Below are 19756 nucleotides of genomic sequence, written 5' to 3'. Positions count from 1 at the left end.
TGATCTCACAGTTCGTGAGTTCAAACCCCACGTCTGGCTCTGTGCTGACAGCTCAGAGCCTGGAGCCTGCTTTGGATTCTGTGTCTCCCTCTCTCTCTGCCCCTCCCCTGCTCGTGCTCTGTTTCTCTCTGTCAAAAATCAATAAACATTAAAAAAAAAAAAAAGAAAGAAGCTGAAGATCTAAATAAATGGAGAGACATCCCATGTGCATGGATTGGAGGGCTTAATATTCTTAAGTATGTCAATCTGCCCCATATTGATCTATAGATTCAGTGCAATCCCAATAAAGACTCCGGCAGAATTTTTTTTTTTTTTGGTAGAAAATGACAAGCTCATTCTAAAATTTATATGAAAATGCAAAGGACCTAGAAGAGCCAAAAAAGTTTCAGAAAGAATATGAAGTTGAAGGATTTAAACTATCTGATTTCAACACTTATAAAACTACAGTATAAAGACAGTGGGGATAAAATTAGACCTATAAGTCAATGAAACAAACTAGAGTTCAGAAATAGACCCACACATATATGATCGATTGGTTTCTGAATAAACATACCAAGTTAATTCAATTCAGTAAGAATAATCTTTTCAACAAATGTGTTGAAAATGTGTTGGTAATATTGTATAGCCATATGTTGAGAAATTAAGCTTAACCTTACACCAGTGAAATGGACCACTGACCTAAAAATGTAAGGCTAATTATAAAGTATTAAACTTATTTTAATTATAAAAAGTGTAAATTATAAAACTTAATTATGAAATTTGTAGAAGAAAACAAGAAAAGATCTTGGCGACCCAGGTTTCACAAATATTTCTTACTTTTTTTAAAAGTTTTTTTTATGGTTATTTTTATTTTTGAGAGAGACAGAGCATGAACAGGGGAGGGACAGAGAGAGAGGGGGACACAGAATCCAAAGCAGGCTCCAGGCTCTGAGCTGTCAGCACAGAGCCCTACGCGGGGCTTGAACTCACAAACCATGAGATCATGACCTGAGCCAAAGTCAGATGCTTAACCTAACACTCAACTGACTGAGCCACCCAGGTGCCCCTCACAAATATTTCTTAAATACAACACTAAAAACACCAATGATAAAATATCAATAAATTGTACATCATTAAAACATAAAAACGTTTGTTCTTCAAAACATACGGTCATACAAATGAAAAGGAAAGCCACAGACTAGGGGAGAATATTTGCAAAAAATGTACTGACCAAGAACTGTAATTAGAATATATACAGGGGACACCTGGGTGGCTCAGTCAGTTGGGTGTCCAACTTTTGATTTCTGCTCATGTCATGATCTCACAGGTTCATGGGTTTGAGTCCCATGTTGGATTAGCTCTGCACTGTCAGTGCAGAGCATGCTTGGGATCCTCTCTCTCCCTCTCTCTGCCCCTCCCCTCTGCTTCTTCTCTCTCAAAATAAACTAAAAAAAAAAAAAAAAAAAAAAAGAATATATACAGAACTCTTATAATTCAATAGGAAGACAACCCAATAAGCAAGTGGACCAAAAAACTAAGTAGACATTTAACTAAAGACACACAGATGGCAAATAAGCTGATGCAAAGATCACCAGTCCTTAGGGAAATGAAAATTAAAAGCACAATGAGCTACCGCTACATACCTATTAAAAAGACTGATTAGAGGCCCCTGGGTGGCTCAGTTGGTTGAGCACCTGACTTCAGCTCAGGTCACGATCTCACGGTTCATGGGTTTGAGTCCTGTGTCAGACTCTTCTATTAGCACAGAGCCTGCTTTGGATCCTCTGTCCCCCCCGCCCCCCCCCCCCCGCTCCTCCCCCACTCATTCTCTCTCCCTCCCTCTCTCTCTCAAAAGTAAACATAAAAAAAAAAAAAAAAAAAGGACTGACTATACCTAAGTGGTGGAAGGACGTGGAACAACTGGAACTCTCCTACACTGCTGGCAGGGAAATGGCAGGGTCACTTTAGAAAACAGTTTGGCAATTTATCATTATTTTTTTCTTTTGAGAGAGAGAGAGACAGAGAGAGACAGAGCAAGTGGGAGAGGGGCAGAGAGAAGGAAAGAGAGAGAATCCCAAGTAGACTCCATGCTGCCAGCACAGAGCCCGATGTGGGGCTCGAACCCAGGAAGCTGTGAGATCATGACCTGAACTGAAACCAAGAGTCAGACAGACACTTAACCAACTGAGCCACCCAGGCTCCCCAGTATGGCAATGTCTTAAAAACTTAAACATACAGGGATGTCTGGCTGGCTCAGTTGTAAGAGGAGGAGACTCTTGATCTTGAGGTTGTGAGTTCAAGCTCCACATTGGGTATAGACATTACTAAAGAAAAAATAAACTTAAAAAAAAAAGCACTTTAAACATACATTTATCATATGACCCAGCCTATCCACTCATAGATATTTACCCCAAGGGAAAGAAAGCAAATGTCCATATAAAGACCTGCATAAGAATGTTTACAGCAGATTTTAATAGCCCCCCAAACTGAAAGAAAAAAAACCCAAATGTCCATCAGTAGGGATAGGATATCCATACAATGAAATACCACTCAGCTATGAAAAGGAATAAACTATGGATACATACAACAACAAAGATGGATTTCAAACTATCCTGTGTGAAAGAAGCCAGACCCCCCCCGCCAAAAAGTACCCATTGCATGATTCCATCTATTTATATAAAATTCTAGAGAATGCAAACCGATCTGTAGTGACAGAAAGTAGATCAGTGGTTTCCTACAGACAAAAGGGAAAGGAGAGATAAATTTATTACATAGATGCACAAGGAAACTTTGAGGGCATTGAACATCATTATCTTGCTAATGATGACAGTTTTATGGGTATATACATATGTCAAGTGAATAGATTGCATACTTTAAATATGTACAGGTTAATGTGTGTCAATTACATACCTCAATAAAACTTAAGAAAAAGAAAGATGGGTTAAAATGTAAATATAGGTGTTAATGTTTTCTTTTACACCTGGTGGCTCATCCCACCTCAAAGGTCCCCCACGCTGGAGACCCCTGGTCTAGAAAATCCTGTCTGACTTGCATTGTGTAGACTGTGGCCTCTCCTGACATCCAGGGGAGAGAGCTGGGAAAATCCTAGAAGATTAACTCTCTACTGGAGGTAACTTAAGATGAATACCAAAGTGTCAGGAGAAATATGATGTAAGTAAATCTATAAATACAAAACATGTGTTATGTGGATTGTGCATTAATTTTGCTCATAGAAATAATCACATGAAACTCTTAATAATAACTACTTGGGGAGAGGAAGTGGCCATTGGGAGTGGGTGGGCAGGGAAGCTTTCACTTTTAATTTTGCACCTTTCTCTAGTATTTGAATTTTCTTTTTTTCCTGGTATTTGAATTTTCTGCACTTAATATACATAGAATACTTTGAGATAATAACAACAGGGTTTACCTAGCTAACAAGGTTATTTGTCTCGGTTTTGTTTTGTTTTATTCTTTTTACAAGAAGCAATCTTATAAATATTATCTGAGAAGGAACAAGAAAGGAAGGTAGAGAAGGAGAAAGGAGATAGAATACAAGCAAACAATGACAGAAAAGAAAGTGACCCGCAAAACAGAGGCCTGTCCAAGGGAGCGCCAAAGCCCCAATGACTATAATACTGGAGCCCTGGGGACAGAAAGAAAAAGCATGGTGACCACGTGAGGAAGAACAAAGTGTCCAAAGACACAAAGAAAATGAAACTAATTTTTTCTGAGAACTAAGTTTCTCGCCCACTTAAAAAATATCCAAAGAATGTACTGGCCAGGGTCATTTTATTTTGTTATATTCTCCCCCTCCTACACAAATATTATAGAAGCGGTAAGGAATGGAATGGGTAGGTAAGAATGAACAACACTGTTGGAAGACGAAAGGACAGAACCTACGCGTGTTTTACTCCTTCTCTAGAGTGTTTCGATCTCATTGATAGGGCTCCTTTTCTCCAGGCACTGCTGCCTACTCAGTGTGCTGGCACAGTTACTGGCCAGTCCTACGCTGGCACAGCCAAAGCACGTTTGCTAAAGAAACATGAGGTCATTTCTTTCAAGCAATTAATTGCACAAGAACATGTTTGCTTTCAAAACCAAATTCTGCCATTAAAAAAACAATTAGAGCTAATAAACGAGTTCGGCAAGGTTGCAGGATACAAGGTCTGTATACAAAAATCTGCTGTCTTTCTACACACCAGTAAGGAACAACCTGAAAAGAAAATGAAGGAAAAAATTCCATTTATAATAGCATCAAAAATAATAAAATACTTAGGAATAAATTTAACAAAAGTATAAGACACACTGATGAAAGAAATTAAAGAAGATCTAAATAAATGGGAAGATATTCCATATTTGTGGATTGGAAGACTCAATATTATTAAAATGGCAGTAATACTCAAAGTTATCTACTGATTCAACACAATCACTATCAAAACCCCAGCTGTCATTTTTACAGAGGTTCACAAGCCATCCTAAAATTAATATGGAAATACAAGAGACCCAGAATAGCCAAAATAATTTTGAAAAGAGCAAAGCTAGAAGACTCACACTTCCCAATTTCAATACTGCAAGCTGTAGCAATCAAGAATTTGGGGTACTGGCATAAGGATATATAACTCATGGAATAAAACTGAGAATCCAGAAATAAACTCTTGTATCTATGGTCAATTGATTTTTTTTTTTAATTTTTTTTTTCAACGTTTTTTATTTTTATTTTTGGGACAGAGAGAGACAGAGCATGAACGGGGGAGGGGCAGAGAGAGAGGGAGACACAGAATCGGAAACAGGCTCCAGGCTCCGAGCCATCAGCCCAGAGCCCGACGCGGGGCTCGAACTCACGGACCGCGAGATCGTGACCTGGCTGAAGCCGGACGCTTAACCGACTGCGCCACCCAGGCGCCCCTCAATTGATTTTCAACAAGAGTGCCAACTGAATGGAGAAAGAACAGTCTTTTCAACAAATACTGCTTTTCAACAATTGGATACCCACATGCAGAAGAATGAAGCTGAACCCCTATCTCACACCATATTAAAAAAAAAACCAACTCAGAGTAAATCAAAGAGTTAAATGCAAGAGCCAAAAGAATAAATCTTTCAGAAGGAAACAAAGGGAAAAATATTCATGACCTTGGACTAGGAAATGGTGTCTTATTTGACACCAAAAGCATAGGAAACAATAGGAAAATGTTAGATAAATTAGACTTCATCAAAATTTAAAACTTGTGCATCAAAGGCCACTAACAAGAAAGTGAAAACAAAAACCACAGAATGGGAAAAAATATCTGCAAATCACATATCTGGTGAGGGTCTAGTATCTAGAATATATACATTTTTTTTAACGTTTATTCATTTTTGAGAGACAGAGTGCAAGCGGAAGGAAGGGTACCAAGAGAGAGGGAGACACAGAATCTGAAGCAGGCTCCAGGATTCGAGCTGTCAGCACAGAGCCTGACACGGGGCTCGAACCCACAAACCCTGAGATCAAGACCTGAGCCGAAGTCCGATGCTCAAACGACTCCCCAGGCCTCCCCAGGGGAGTCCCCTGACTCCCCTAGGCCACCCAGGCTCCCCAAGTATCTAGAGTATATAAAGAACTCCTGCAACTCAACAAAAAAAGACCAACAACCCAATCAAAACATGGGCTAAACTTGAACAGATGTTTCCCCAAAGAAGACATACAAATAGCCAATGAATATATGAACAGATGCTGAAAATCCTTAGTCATTAGAGAAATGCAAATCCAAACCACAAGATACCACTTAACACCCACTAGTTTTGGCTATTAAAAGATGGACAGTAACAAATGTTGGCAAGGGTGTGAAGAAACTGGAACCCTCCTACATTGTTGGTGGGAATGCAAAATGATGCAGCCACTTGAGAAAATAGTTTGGCAATCCTTCAAAAAGTTAAACATATAGTCAACATATGATCCAGCAATTCCACTCTTAAGTGTATACCCAAGAGAACTGAAAACACATGTCCCCATAAACATATGCGTGCAAATGTTTATCGTAGCATTATTCACAATAGTAAAAAAGTGGAAACAAAGCAAGTGTCCACCAACAGATGAATGGATAAAATACGGTACATCCATACAATGGAATATTATTCAGCCATAAAAAAGAATAAAGTACTGATACATGCTACAACATGCATGAACCTTGCAAATATTATGCTAAATGAAAGAAACCAGATACAAAAGGTCACACATTATATCATTACATTTATATGAAATGTCCAGAATAAGCAAGTTCATGGAGACAGAATGTAGATTAAGGGCTGCCAGGGGCTGGGAGGAGTGAGGGGGTGGGAAGTGACCACTGATGGGTATGAGGTTTTTTTCCGGGGTGATGAAAATGTTCTGGAATTAGTGGTGATGGTTGAGCAACTCTATGAATCATATTGAATCATACACTTTAAAAGAGTGAATTACATGGTATGTGAATTACATCTAAACAACACAAATTCTGTCCCAGTCTTGATAAATATTAACAACACTTCACTGTGCCTGCAACGGCCCCCACCATCCTCTGAGATCTGGCTTCAAACATCCAGTCTTATCTCCTAATCTACCCCTTTAAGGGAGCCCTACTCTCCCTTCCTCCTCGTCTTTGTTCCCAGTGCTCCCTCCTTCCCTTGCATCTCTCCCAAATCTGACCCGCAGGGCTGCAAGTCAGTGGTGCTATATAGCACCTACAGTGGAATACAGTCTGCAGATGGGTTCACAGTGGGGGTTTGGGGGGTTTGGTCTTTTAACTGAATTCATTACCAAGAGGAGATTTCACATACGTATTCTGACTACCGCAGGTTATACTGGCTGCTGACCCAACAGCCATGCTCCCTGTCATCCCTGGTATTGTTTGGGTGTCTGCTCAAGGAAAGTGGGTCCACCCCAGCAGATGAATCATGTCAACCTGCTTATCTTTGCAGGGACTGGCCTGGGGTGGCTATTGGGTCGGTCAGGGCTCTGAGCTACAGGCAACAGAAAAAAAGCTCTGGGTGTTTAAATAGAAAGCAGTTTGTTATGTGTTAGAAGCCAATTGACGGTAAAGTTAATGAAGTTTAAGCTCTGAGGTCCTCACTGGCATGGCCCCCTGTGAATGTTCTAGGTTAGGGAAGGGAAGACAGGCTACAACCAATGGTCATTTCTACATGAACATTTCTAGATCTAAAGAGATCTAGAAGAAAGGGATCTAAACCTCCCAAGGTCCAGTATTTGGTATGACTTCTCTACTCACTCTAAATAAATGTCCTCTTTCATACTTATTTTTCCATGTTGATGAATTAGATGATCTAGATGTTATAATTACAGACAAGGATTTAAAGCAACTGTTATAGCTATGCTCAGAGTGGTAAATGATAATATGCTCATATTGAATGAACATGTAAGAAATCCCAGTAGAGAAATACAGACTATAAAAAAAAATACAGAACTAAATGGAAATTCCAAACTAAAAATTCAAATATTAGAAAGGAGGCTGGGTGGGGCGCCTGGGTGGCGCAGTCGGTTAAGCCTCCGACTTCAGCCAGGTCACGATCTCGCAGTCCGTGAGTTCGAGCCCCGCGTCAGGCTCTGGGCTGATGGCTCGGAGCCTGGAGCCTGTTTCCGATTCTGTGTCTCCCTCTCTCTCTGCCCCTCCCCTGTTCATGCTCTGTCTCTCTCTGTCCCAAAAATAAATTAAAAACGTTGAAAAAAAAAAAAAAATAGAAAGGCTGGAAAAGTGAGTCTCCAGGATTGTACCCTGGAGGGGGAGGGAGGATCAGGAGGCTAAAAATTCTTCAAACATAGTCATGCTGTTCAAATGGTATCAGACAGTCAGAAAACATGGCAAATGTCCTCTAAAGGCTGTGACCCAATTCTGTCTAATGAAACAAAATGGAAAGTGTCCTGGTAAAACGAGAGAAAAATAAGAGAAAGGATGAACTCTTCTCCTCCACTCTTCTTTCTGCCTTGAACTGCTGTATCATGAGAACATGATGATGCTTGGAGCTATGGCAGCCATTTTGCAACCTTGAGGAGATATAGTGAGAAGGGTAACACAGAAGCTAAAACTGGAGCCCTGATACTGCAGATCCACTAAGCATACCATGGAACCCCTCACATGTGGATTTATTGTCATGTGAGACAATAAACTTTTCTTAATTGGGTATTTGTCACAGTCAAAGTTAAACTGACTAAAACACAGCTGCTCTTGAAAATGGAGAGATCTGGGGGCATTTACGTGGCTTAGTCAGTTAAGTGTCAACTCTGGATTTCGGCTCAGGTCATGATCTCATGGTTCATGAGGTTGGGTAGTGTTGGGCTGTCAGGCAGGGCTCTGAGCTGACAGCATGGAGCCTGCTTGGGATTCTCTCTCTCCTCTCTCTCTGCCCCTCCCCCTGTGCTTGCACATACACTCTCTCTCTCAAAATAAATAAATAAACTTAAAAAAAAAAAAAAGGAGAGATGTGTGAATACCAGACCTACTAGCCTCTTAGACAGGGCAGGAACTCTCTAGTCACTCACTCACTTGGTCCCCATAGACAAGTGAGTTTGCCATCCCTGCCTTATATATCTTTTGAGAGATGATTCAACTGCCTTCTTTCTTACAAAGCACTTCCTGTTTCCAGCCTCCCTGCACCCCAACCCCACCTAGCTAGAAGTAATCTTCCTCTCCTTGGAATTCCCACAGTTTTGTGGTTGTGTCTATCTCCTGTTGTAATTGTGCATTTCATCTCCTCCCACTTGGCTGTCAGCCTTCTGAGGGCAGGAACCACACATTATTCATCCCTGTATCTTCCTCTGCCATCTAGCGAAGTACTGAACAGAGGAGACACTCAATGTATGTTTTCTAAATAAATGCATAAACATCCCTTGCAGTGAAAAATGTCAGTGTTCTGAAATATCCTAGCCTTCGAGCTCACCAAGGAGCTTTTAACAGGTGATGTGTGCTGCTTCTCAATGTAGGAAAGCAATATCCACCATACTCCAAAACTCCAGTGACCCCCGGACCTGAACCCTGCTCAGCCCTCAGCCCCAGTCATCCAGGGCACACCTGTAACAGTCCACTCTGAGGCCTGGGCCAGCCTTAGCTCTCCCTTTACTCAGGACTGTAAGACCTTCCCCAGGGTTGTCTGTGAAAAACAGCCAGTCACCACAAACTCCAGCAAGGGATGGAAATTTACACACATGCAAATCTCCCCATTTTACTAAAGAGAAAGGCCAGGCGACCTGAAAACACATACTTCCATCACAGTTCCAAATTGGAGGGAAGGCAGCTCGCAGGTTCTGCCCTAGAGGGCTGTGTCCTACAGAGGACAAGGACACTCAGAGCACCTCAAGTTGCTAACAAATCCTGAGGAGCACGACTTCCTTTTATACCCATTCTAGATCTAATGTAACCTTACACATACTTCTTGAACTGGCGGTTGATTTTTAGTTCCAGCTTTTGGTAGATTCTCTGCTGGCACCTATTTTTTATTTTATTTTATTTTATTTTATTTTATTTTATTTTATTTTATTATTTTATTTTATTTTTATTTTATTTTATTTTTATTTTATTTACTTATTTATTTATAGTTATGGTAAAAGCCACGTAACATAAAAATTTCCCCTTAGCCATTTTGAAGTGCACAGTTCAGCAGTGTTAAGTACCCTCACACTGTTGTGCAACCATCACCACTGTCCATTTCCTGAACTTTTTCATCCTCCCAAACTGAAACTCTGTCCCCATTACACACTAACTTTCCACTGCCCCTTCTCCTGGGTCCTGGCAACCACCATTCCATGCTCTGTCTCTACGAACTTGATGCCTGCAGGTACTCCACATACGTGGCCCGTACAGTACTTGTCCTTTTGTGCCTGGCTTATTCACTCAGCATAATGTCCTCACAGTTCACCCATGTTGTAGCCTGTGTCAGAGATTTCCCTCCTTTTGAATGCTGAATAGTATTCCATTGCATGTATATACCACATTTTATCCACTCATCCGTCAGTGACACCTGGGTTACTTCCACCTTCTGGCTATTTGTGAATAATGCTACTATGAACCTGGGTGTACAAATACCCGTTTAAGTCCCTGCTTTCAATTCTTTTGTGGACCTGGACTTTGACCTTCCCCAAATCGTCAAGATCCCAACCTTGGCATGGAATTCTCTAGGCCAGTCTCTATCCCAAAGGGAAAGAAAGAGAAGCCCAGGCTGGGCTCTCAAGCGATACCATGAGAAACTCTCTGGAGCCAGAGGTGAACTGGCTGGGAACTTCAGAGCAGGATCCTGGCCCCTCCTGATGGGGATGATAAGACAAGTGAATCAGGGACGATGGAACAAGAAGCAAAAAAGAGTGGGATGTCCCCTCTGCCTCTGCGGGAGGAAACACATACCACGGCATGGAGGAGAGGAGCAAGACAAGGAAGGCCTCTGTTCCCCAAAAGGGCAGGCATGCCGCAGAGGAGGCCCCAGAGGTTCAAAAAAGGGCAGCTCGGGCTGCAGGGGCAGAGGTTATGAAAAGGGTGGGGATGCCCAGACTGGTGCTATTCAGAAGACCTCAGTTGCAAGGGTCCCAGCGTGGGGATGGGGAATGGGGGAGGAGGGGAGGGGATGCGGGAGTCTGGAATGCTCTCATTTGACAGATGGGCCCCAGCTCAATCAACTCCTTAAGTACAAGAGGCACAAAAGCAGAAATCCAAAGGGCCAGTGGGGCAGGGGCTTAATGCTGCATGATGGGTCTATAACTTTGGTCTTTAGGGTTAGGTGCTTTCAAATTTTAGTGGGAGGGTGGGCAGATTACAGCTGTGGGCAAAAGCGGGCTCTAGACACCTGTGAATCCCTCTCCCTGTCTGCTGTAAGCACCTTTCAACTTGCTACATGATAGCTTTTGGTGCCCAAGTGTCTAGGTTCAGGTACCAAATGATGACAGCATGGGAAGGGTATAGCCACTAAAGGGAAAACTGATTGCTCTGTGGAACTCTGAACATCTTTAGGTATAGAGATGACCTAAATCACCTTTTCAATGTCAGGACGAAGGTACAGACTTAGGGCTCTCATTTTTGCCTGGATCAAACTTAGGGGCTCTGCTGATACCCAAGGAGCCAAGGGGGACTACTGGTGGAGGCACAGGTTCAAGGCCCTCCCCCTTGGTGACTCCAACACAAGGAGCTTCCCTGATTAGATGCAGATGTTCCTGAAACCCTCCCAAGCAAACTGGGGCCCGCAGGAAGAACTCAGAGGCAAGCTGTCCCTTTAAGTCCAGAAAACTCATGTTCCAGATTGTTCTGGGATCCCAAGAGTCTGTGAGGTCAGCCTGGACTTGGCCACAGTGACATATGGGTCTGAAGCCAGATCAAGGTGCCAAGGAGCCTGTTGGCTCAGCTTTTTACTAATGCTGGAGCCTGAGCCAAAGATGGCCCGATGTCTCCATGTCCCAGTGATGCAATGTCCCCACCAGCACCTCTCCTGCATGCCATGCTCCAGGGCTGCGGAGAGCTGTGTATTATATAGGCTCTCGAGCTTGGGTACTCAGGGCAAAAGTCTCCACTCTGCTCCCTAGTACTGACCAGACTGATGGAAGAGCCCATTCACACTGAGATCCCACAGGAGGCCAAAGGCTCCTGAAGAAGTTTCTGGAGGCCATGTCAGCAGCTAGAAGGAGAAAAAAAGCAGGTTAGCTGGGTCATTCCTATAATAATAGTAATAAACCTTTATTATTCCATACCAAATAAATTCCATTTAACCCTCACAAGTCCACGTGGCAGAACGATATTGCCATTTTTGACATTTTACAGATGAGAAAAATCAAGCTCAGAGGGGTCAAGCAACTTCCCCAGGGTCACACAGCTAGTAAGTAGCAAAGCCAGAATTCAATCCCAGGCCAATGTGACTTGAAATCTCCTACTCTGTCCACCTCCTTGTATGAGAGTATCGGTCCTTCTGGCCCTTACTCCCTGTGGTCACGGCCATGCCCCCTCCAGGGCAGGGGCCAGTGTAGAGGAGAGAGAGAGTTCGAAAGCACTCAGTACACTCAGCTGGACAATGACAAGACAGCTACTCTCCATGATCCTCCTGTCATTTCCGGGTCACTGCCTTAACTTACAGTCATCTTGGACCACTGGCTCTGGGAGGGGCTTGGTACAGAATACAGATCCTCGAATAACCGAGTGGGGAGTGCAGGTCACCCACCTGACTCAAACTCACTGGGATCCTTACTTGAACGCTCCTTGAGTCTGAGGATCATAATCTGAGGATACGGAATCTGGAGAGAACATGACATGGAGAAAAGCAGGGGGACAGCACCTTCCCCACCAGGGCCATCCTACCCAGGGCCATCCTGGCCACAGATGGGGCTAGGCCTTAGGGGTGGGGCAGTGCCTTGGTGGCCCTGTTCCTGCCCATGGTCGGCCCTGCTGCATATTATACCATCCTTCCGAGAGTGCAGAGAAGAGCCTGCTGTGGTGGACGTGCTGGGCACGTTCCCTCTTCAGGCCTACAGCTCTCATCCCCACTGGCTGGGGGCTGGGGTTGTTGCTTGCTGAGAGTCCTGAGCTGAGTTCCTCTCTGGGCATTGAACTTGCAGGGTAGGAGTGCCTCAAAGTCACACCCCCTCTCCAAGTGTAGCCTTAGTCTGCAGTCCAAAGGCCTGGACCTCTTGCCTCAACTGGGACAACTTTAAAGGGTCACCCCACTTTCAAAGCCCCCAGAAGAACTGACTGTGGGCTCTGAAATTTTCTCTGCCTGGCTGCTCTCCCTCAGAGGTGTGGCTCTTGGGAGGGCTCCCCAGAGAAGCTCAGGGGAACCCCGTCTCAGAGTCGTCTTCCCAGGGATCTGACCTACACTACCAGAACTCTGCCTCCCTCTTCCTCTCATAGCTTCTTGTAACTTTGTCATAGTTATCATTTCCCAACAAGAATATGCATTCATTGAGAGCATATGCCACCTGCTTGACCAGCTTAGTAATTCATGAACACTAAGGCCAAAGCCCATTCACCCAGCTCCACTGCACACTCCACTGGGAGGAGGGAGGGTGGCAAGCGGCAGGACCTAGTCTCCATGGGAACTCAGTATGTCCTTCCCAAAGAAAACAGTTGAATGAGCAAGGTTGGAGAAATCTGCCTAGCTCACCCATCCCCTAGGTCTCAGATCAACCCCAGGTATACACAAGGGCCCCAGAAGCCCTGTGACCCTACTCACCTAGCTACTTTTGATTGGACTTGGGGGGTGGGGGGAGTTGTCACTTAACCCTTATTGGGCCAATAAGACTCTCCTTCCTGGGAATTGACTTGGCCATGGGGAATAGAGAGAAACTAAGGCCTGTCCTAGGATCCTAAGCCTTCCCCATCCTGATTCTAGCTTTTCTTGAGGCCCCACCCCTGGATCCCATGAACCACCCCTGCACCTTAGGAGAATCCCACTAGCAGCTCCAGGGAGCCCCCACGGATTTCTGCCTTCTTGCAACCATACTCCCCACTAACAATGTGAAGTTTTGAAGTACTCTGAGCACCAACCATAGCCACATTCTGAGAATTTACTTGGGACACCATTTCCAAGATCCTTCTATCCCTATACTCTGTAGCAGGTACTCGAGCCATGCCTGGGAATGAATGAATATATAAATGCTACTTGTTACTAGAAGAAAATATGTTCCAAGTGGAAAGAAAACCAAAACCTCCAAAGTGAAATATCAGAGTCCATCATGATAAGGCCCATAGTGTGGCCACATGAGTGGCCACATGGTCACTGTGCTTGGCAGACGTCAGCTGCCCTGCTCCTCCTTCCCTCTCCGGAGACAAAGATGTTGGGCAGAGTCTCCCCCAGAAGGCTCCCAGGGCCAAGTGCACCCCTTTCATTTATCTGGCTTAAAGCCGTTGGGAGAGGGAGAGCTTTTGTTTCTCCTCCTGAAGATGGAGAACAAGAACCTCTGAGCTAACATCATCCCTTCCGGATGACGTCCAGGCCTTGGGCAGAGTTGTGCTGTGACCATAAGGACAAGGCAGGTCACAGGAATTCCTCATTTAATCTTCACATGGGACAGTTGGTCCCAGTTTACAGAGTAAGAAACTGAGGCATAGAGATGACACTAAATAACCCGCCCAAGGTCACAGGGGAGTAGTGGCAGAGTTGGAACTCACAGCTAGTGCCTGTCTGGCCTCAGGGCTGGGTCCTCTGTTCTATGGCCCCCTGCTGAGGTGACCAGGTGGGAGAAGAGATAGGGCAGGGCTCGCCCACTGCTCGCAGGCTGATAGGGAAGGCACCCCATGCCGTGTCAGGGTCACACAAGGACCCTCTGTGGGCGACGTCTCAGATGGATTCTTTGTGTCTCCCAATGCCTGATTGTGCATTCTGTCATATACTGTGCAAGGAGCAAAGAGAAACTGCACTGACAGGAGGCAGAGAATAATGGCCGCACTGTTCCCTGTTATTGGCCCTCCAGTCCCCACTGGGCCTGGGGGAGGGGCAAGGGCATCAGCCACACACTGGGGCCCCAGGAGCTGAGGGTGTCTTTTTCCTCTGGGGCAGGGAGGGAGGTGGAAAGGATCCCAGAGGGAAGAGGAGAGAGCAGGAGGGCCTTTTCTGGAAGGCAGCCAGTCTGCCCAGGCAGAGGAGTTCCTAGAACAATCCACCCAGCATGGTGGCTCTAATTTACAGCTGGGGTCCAGGCCCCAACTGGCAGGAACGGGACCAGCTGGAACTTGTGACCTGCCCATCCCCAGGCAGGGATGGTCCTGGGTGGGTGCCAAGGCCAGCACCCTCATGCCTTGCATTCAGATGACAGCAGCTGGTTCCAGGGCTATCCCTGCTGGGTTCTGTCTTTCTCAGGGCAAAGGTTTCAAGCCCAGGGCAGAACGCATGTACCCCCAAGGCAAAATGTTCCAGTAGCAAGAAGGGAAGAAAGAAGAAGACAGAGCAGGTGCTCTAGACTTCTCCAGAAACCCTAAACTCCACAGAGAGAGCCAAATGTTCAAACACTGGGGCACACCTAGCTGTAAATTCATGATGGCCCTCACACCTCCACAGGCACTGCAAGGCTACTTGTGGGACCAGGGCCAGGACCTGTGACTTGGGAATACAGAGGAGCCTGGACACAATGGAAGCACCTGCAGGGTAGCAAGTAGTCAGGGAGAGGCCTTCTGGTGGCTCAGGCAACACCCAGTGAGGCCCACACTCTAGGGGGAATGGAGTGAGACCATGAGCTGGTCCCTGAACTCTGTGATGACTGTCATCATAGCTCTCCTCCCTCTTTTTGGCAGACTGGGACAGACCAAGCAGCGCCCAAGGCCAGAAGAAGGAAGTGCCCACCCCCACCCCCCATGCAGTCCTGACTGGGCTGTTCGGCCAGCATGCTCCCGCCACCTAGTGGCAGGTCTGTGCTCCTCACCTGGAAGAGCCACTGGAGCAGGGGCACAGGGCAGTCGGGGGTGTGCAGGTAGAGGTTGCTCAGGAGGCCACTGCGCAGGAAGGAGAGCTGCTGGGCCAGTGGGCAGCTGCGGAGACAGAGGAGTGAAGTTAGGGGAGGCCTCCATGCAGCCGGCCTGGCAGCCTCCCTCAACATGCCTGTCTCACGAAAGCTGCGGGGGATTTCCATATTTCAGCCTTACCAGATGCCAGAATCACATCAGTAACTGCTATGGACAAAAACGCTTGGAGCCCTTGATGCCAGGAGCTGTCAGAAGGAAAAACAACCCACACCATCACCAGAATCATTTGCTCTCCATGAACATCTCTCAGTGTTTTAAACATATGAATGGATGGTACATTTTGTCCTTTCCATTTGATGGAAGGGAAAACTGAGGTATTTACCAAGGTTGCAAAGAGGCTCTGTGTCGAGATGAGGAGTCACCTCTTAGCCAAGGGCCTGGGCTGCAATGGGCAGACAGAATTACCCTCGGGGCCCACGTGGGACCAGCGTCTGAGATCCAGTTACACAGAGCGTTTCTGACCTGTCTTGTGTTTTTCCGAAACAAAGGACACCTGAGAAGATGAGAAAATAACAGAAAGAGGCCCAAGATGGAGACATTCTGGGAAGGAAATAACAAACACGGGTGTCACAGAAGATTCTCCAGGAACCATGTGAGTGAGGAGCAGAGTCAAGGTGGGGGGGCGGGGATGGCACTCAGGCATACGGGACCCTGTGGGGCTACAGGAAGCTCTCAAAAATCAAACTGCCAGCATGGAGAGGAGCCTAGCTTTGAATACTCTGTGGCCCTGGTAGACCATCCAGACAAACAGGATCCCAGGTCCCTATAAAACGACTTGAACTGTTTCACGTGGCCGTAGGGCCTCTGGTGGATGGTGCTTTCAGAGTCACTTCTGAGGGGCTGGCTGGGTTTCACCACCCTTCCTGGGTACCCCCAGGGAGGCTGGGTTTGGGGTAGGGTTCTCTGACTCTCTGCATTTTGTGAATGCTCCTTTGCTCTCTTGTTCTAGATGATGTCTCAAAGGCGATGAATATGGATTCCAGGAAATGAAAAAGTAACTTCACGTCTGTTCTCCTTTTTAATGGCCAGATCCATGCAAAGAACATTTCAGATAACTCTATTTCAGTCAATTTCAGATGACTCTAGATAGAAATTTCATCGGTAAGCCCAACCTTCTTCTCCTTTTTAAAAAGGACATATTTTAATCTGCCAGGAACAGAATGCTCCAAAAGAAAGATTCTTGTCTGAGCCAAGTTGCTGTCTCTTTGAGTATGTCCAGGCAATTTACAAATTGTATATATTTTTTTCCAAAATATTTAAGTTCAGGGGAGAAAGTGGCTTTGTTCCTATGTCTGTGAAGCTGACCACTCAAAAATAGACCTTTATTTGTACATACAAACACATGTGCACCCCAGGGCTGCTGGCACACTCTGCTCTAATTCACGTGCTCGGTCACACAGACACTTTCATGGGCTGACCCCGCAATGCATGCATGGTTCAAGCACAGCACCCCGAACACAGACAATAACCAAGTGAACAATGCCTGGAAGACCTCACAGATTGACACGTCCTGGCCAGGAGCCATGTGGCAAGGAGGCTGGTACTCCGGAACTCTAAGGAGACTCTGGCTCTGGCATTCTGCTCAGGGGGCACCCCACCAGTTTCTCAGTAGGGGAATTGATTGTACAAGCCCTTGTTGGCTCAGATCATCACATTTCCAACTGCTGGTCTGAGGGAGAGATACCCTCTAGTTACAAGGTCTCCTTTTTCGGCTCTGCCAGCCTCCCAGCAGCCTAGTATCTGCCAGAGAAAAGATCAGGCTGCCTTTGAGTTCGCTGTTGCCCAGTTAGGTTTAGCCTATAAGACAAGGAGCAAGAGATAGGCAGAAAGGGCATGATCCAGCTGTGCCTTGAAAGGAATGGCTTTCAAGGAATTCTGTGCTTAGAGCTATGTGAGAGGCAAGGAATCTCCTGTGTAAGCTGGATCACAAGCCTAGTGTGTGCACGCTCGGTGAGGGCAGTACTGCTTCACCTCGGTGAAACCATGAGCCCTCTCCCTTCAATGGCAGGGATAAGGCTGATTGTGCAGACACTGCCCCGGATCTGTGATCTGCGGCAGGAGGGGGAGCCTGGAGGAAAACGGTGGGGAAACTAGGTGTATGTGCCCAAAGCTCATGCAGGTTACAGAAAGGTTACAGAATCAATTTTAAATTTGTGAAAATACCCACTTCATGTCCGCAAGCCAAGAACACTGACCCTGGGTCCAACTGGGTGCCTTTGCCTGCTACAAAGCCAATCCTAAATTGGAAGTTATCCTGAGACTGTCAGAGGACCTGGGAGTGAGAAGGGGAGGGACAGAGCCTCCTGGGCAGCACATGCCAAGCAGGCCTGGCTGGGTGAGAAGCCCCAGCTGTCAAGTCTGAGGATCCCTGTGACAGGTTCCCACCTGGGATAAGAAGTAGCCACAGCCACAATACTGTCCAGCCACCTGTGGCAAGGCACAGGAACAGAAGGAAGCAGGGGGGGTGGGGAGGAGTTTGGTGGTGGTGGAAATTGAGGGGAGGGGATTAGCCGAAAAGGGGAATCACACAAAACAAAGGACCAGCTTGGGTCAACACGCTGGGCTCCTGGGCAGAGTTGTGACCTTCTACTTGGACTGTGTGTTCCCGATAACGCCTGAGTACACATTCCTCTAGCCTCTATATCTTCATCCATTTTTTGGGCAGCAGTCCCAGAGGACAAAGGATCTAAATGCGCTGGGAATCCCAAGTGATGGCAGAGGGATAAGTACCAAGTGTAGTTATTTACACAGCATCAGTTTCTGTGTCTTTGCCAAGTTCTTCAAATGCAAGTTTAAGTCAAATGCCTCAGGAGAACAGAAAGGAATAATGGTCAGAGCTTCATCCTTGCTCTTCCTCTTTTTCTTTCTTTCCTTTGTTTAAAGATGAGTGAGCACCCTCCAAAGGCAGAAGTCCAGGGATCCCAGCAACCACCCAGCTGGCTGCTTCCGCTGGCTCTTTACTTTTGGGGGCAGCCGAAGCCAGTTAGGCAGCTCAGCCCCATCCATACTCCGTAACTGCTGGATTTATTTCACCCAGGCTACAACCCTGGCATGCCAGTGAGACAGGGAAACCAAAGGGACCCCATGAGGAAGAAAGGTGTTTTTTTCCTTTGCTTCTTATCCTGTTTCTATCCTTGCTAGGACCTGCACCCCCACCTCACTTTACACAGGCCTTGTAATGCAAATAGCTTACGGCGTCCCCGTAAGGGACGAGGAGTTAATGATTCTCTAGAACAAATAACACCTAAGGAAGGACCAGGTGAGAACTGAGGAAGCTATCATATGCGTATTTCAGACCTCTGGAGCTAGACATCTGGAAACCAAGGCCCCTTGGCTCCAAGGAATAACACCTGGGCCCTCATCTTTGTTCTAACTGGTTCCTGGATGTTTGAGAGGACACATACATCAGACCACTGTCCTCAGTAAAAACCCCAGACTCTGAACAAAGATGAGACTCCTGCTCTTTTTCTTTTCCAGTCTTCCAGACGCTCCGATCCTCTCTCTCTCTCTCTCTCTCTCTCTTCAATAAACTCTACTTTCACCTTCTGCTGGCTCATGTTTGATTTCCACCCTGCGTGAAGCCAAGGACCGTCTTGGCTGGTTCTGCGACCCACCCCTTCCTCCACCCCCCAGGTCCTTGGACCAAGCTTGCTGGCATCACCAGGAAGTAGAAGAGGTCCTAAAACAAGAGGCCTCAGGGAGATCCACTGCACAAGCCCATTTACATCTACAGGGCTCAGACCAGGCCTCCTCCTCCTGCCTGCAGAAGTGTTCACGGAAGAAGGGCTCCCTGAGTATACACTGTGATCACCTCACAGGAACAATGGCAGACACACTCTGAGGACACTTCTGACACTCCTGCACACTCTGTGTGGGCCCAGGTAAGGCCACGAACAATTCAGCAGGCAATCTCCACCCTTCCCATGGAGTTTGCCCTGGCCTCTGAGCTGCATGTGGGCATAGGTCCCAATGCTTCTCCCCTTAGGGGTGATCAGATTTCTTTTTGAACTGCTGTCAAGGGAGGGAAAGGTTCAGCCCCTGGTACCAACTTCTGCCATAAAGGCATGTGACTTTGGTTCCAAGGAACTGACCTCCGAGGTCATACATCCAGCTGGGTGATGACGAGAGAGAATCGTCCAGGCCAGCTCCAATCCTGGGGCTGTGGACACCAGGAGATGGGCTCTTGTGCATAAACCTGTGTGGATGCAGCCCGGGAGAAAGGCCTGGAGCCCACACACTGAGGCTGCCCACACTTGCCTGGCAATCTGTGCCAAGATTCCCCACTTCATACAGTGGGGAGGAAGATGATGTCCCTCTCCACAGAA

General features: G+C 46.3%; 1 protein-coding gene across 7 annotated transcripts in view; it reads right to left on the bottom strand.

The window, feature by feature from the left end:
• The window catches only part of FAM178B (family with sequence similarity 178 member B), a 114196-nt gene that overhangs the window by 59600 nt on the left and 34840 nt on the right, over positions 1 to 19756 (bottom strand). For all 7 annotated transcript variants that reach the window (XR_002083195.2, XR_002083221.2, XM_053890620.1 and 4 more), the window contains exons 7-8: positions 15332 to 15437; positions 11517 to 11601 (exon numbers count right to left, since the gene is read on the bottom strand). Coding sequence is in view for 5 of the 7 variants with exons in the window: in XM_053890620.1 (XP_053746595.1) it covers positions 11517 to 11601; positions 15332 to 15437 (191 nt within the window). In the remaining 2 variants the exon portion in view is untranslated. The remainder of the gene's footprint in view (positions 1 to 11516; positions 11602 to 15331; positions 15438 to 19756) is intronic.

Source organism: Panthera pardus, unplaced genomic scaffold (assembly GCF_024362965.1).
Source record: "Panthera pardus isolate Hobbes unplaced genomic scaffold, ASM2436296v1 HiC_scaffold_25, whole genome shotgun sequence".
Taxonomy (NCBI): Eukaryota; Metazoa; Chordata; class Mammalia; order Carnivora; family Felidae; genus Panthera; species Panthera pardus.
This window is presented reverse-complemented; position numbering and strand designations above follow the sequence as displayed.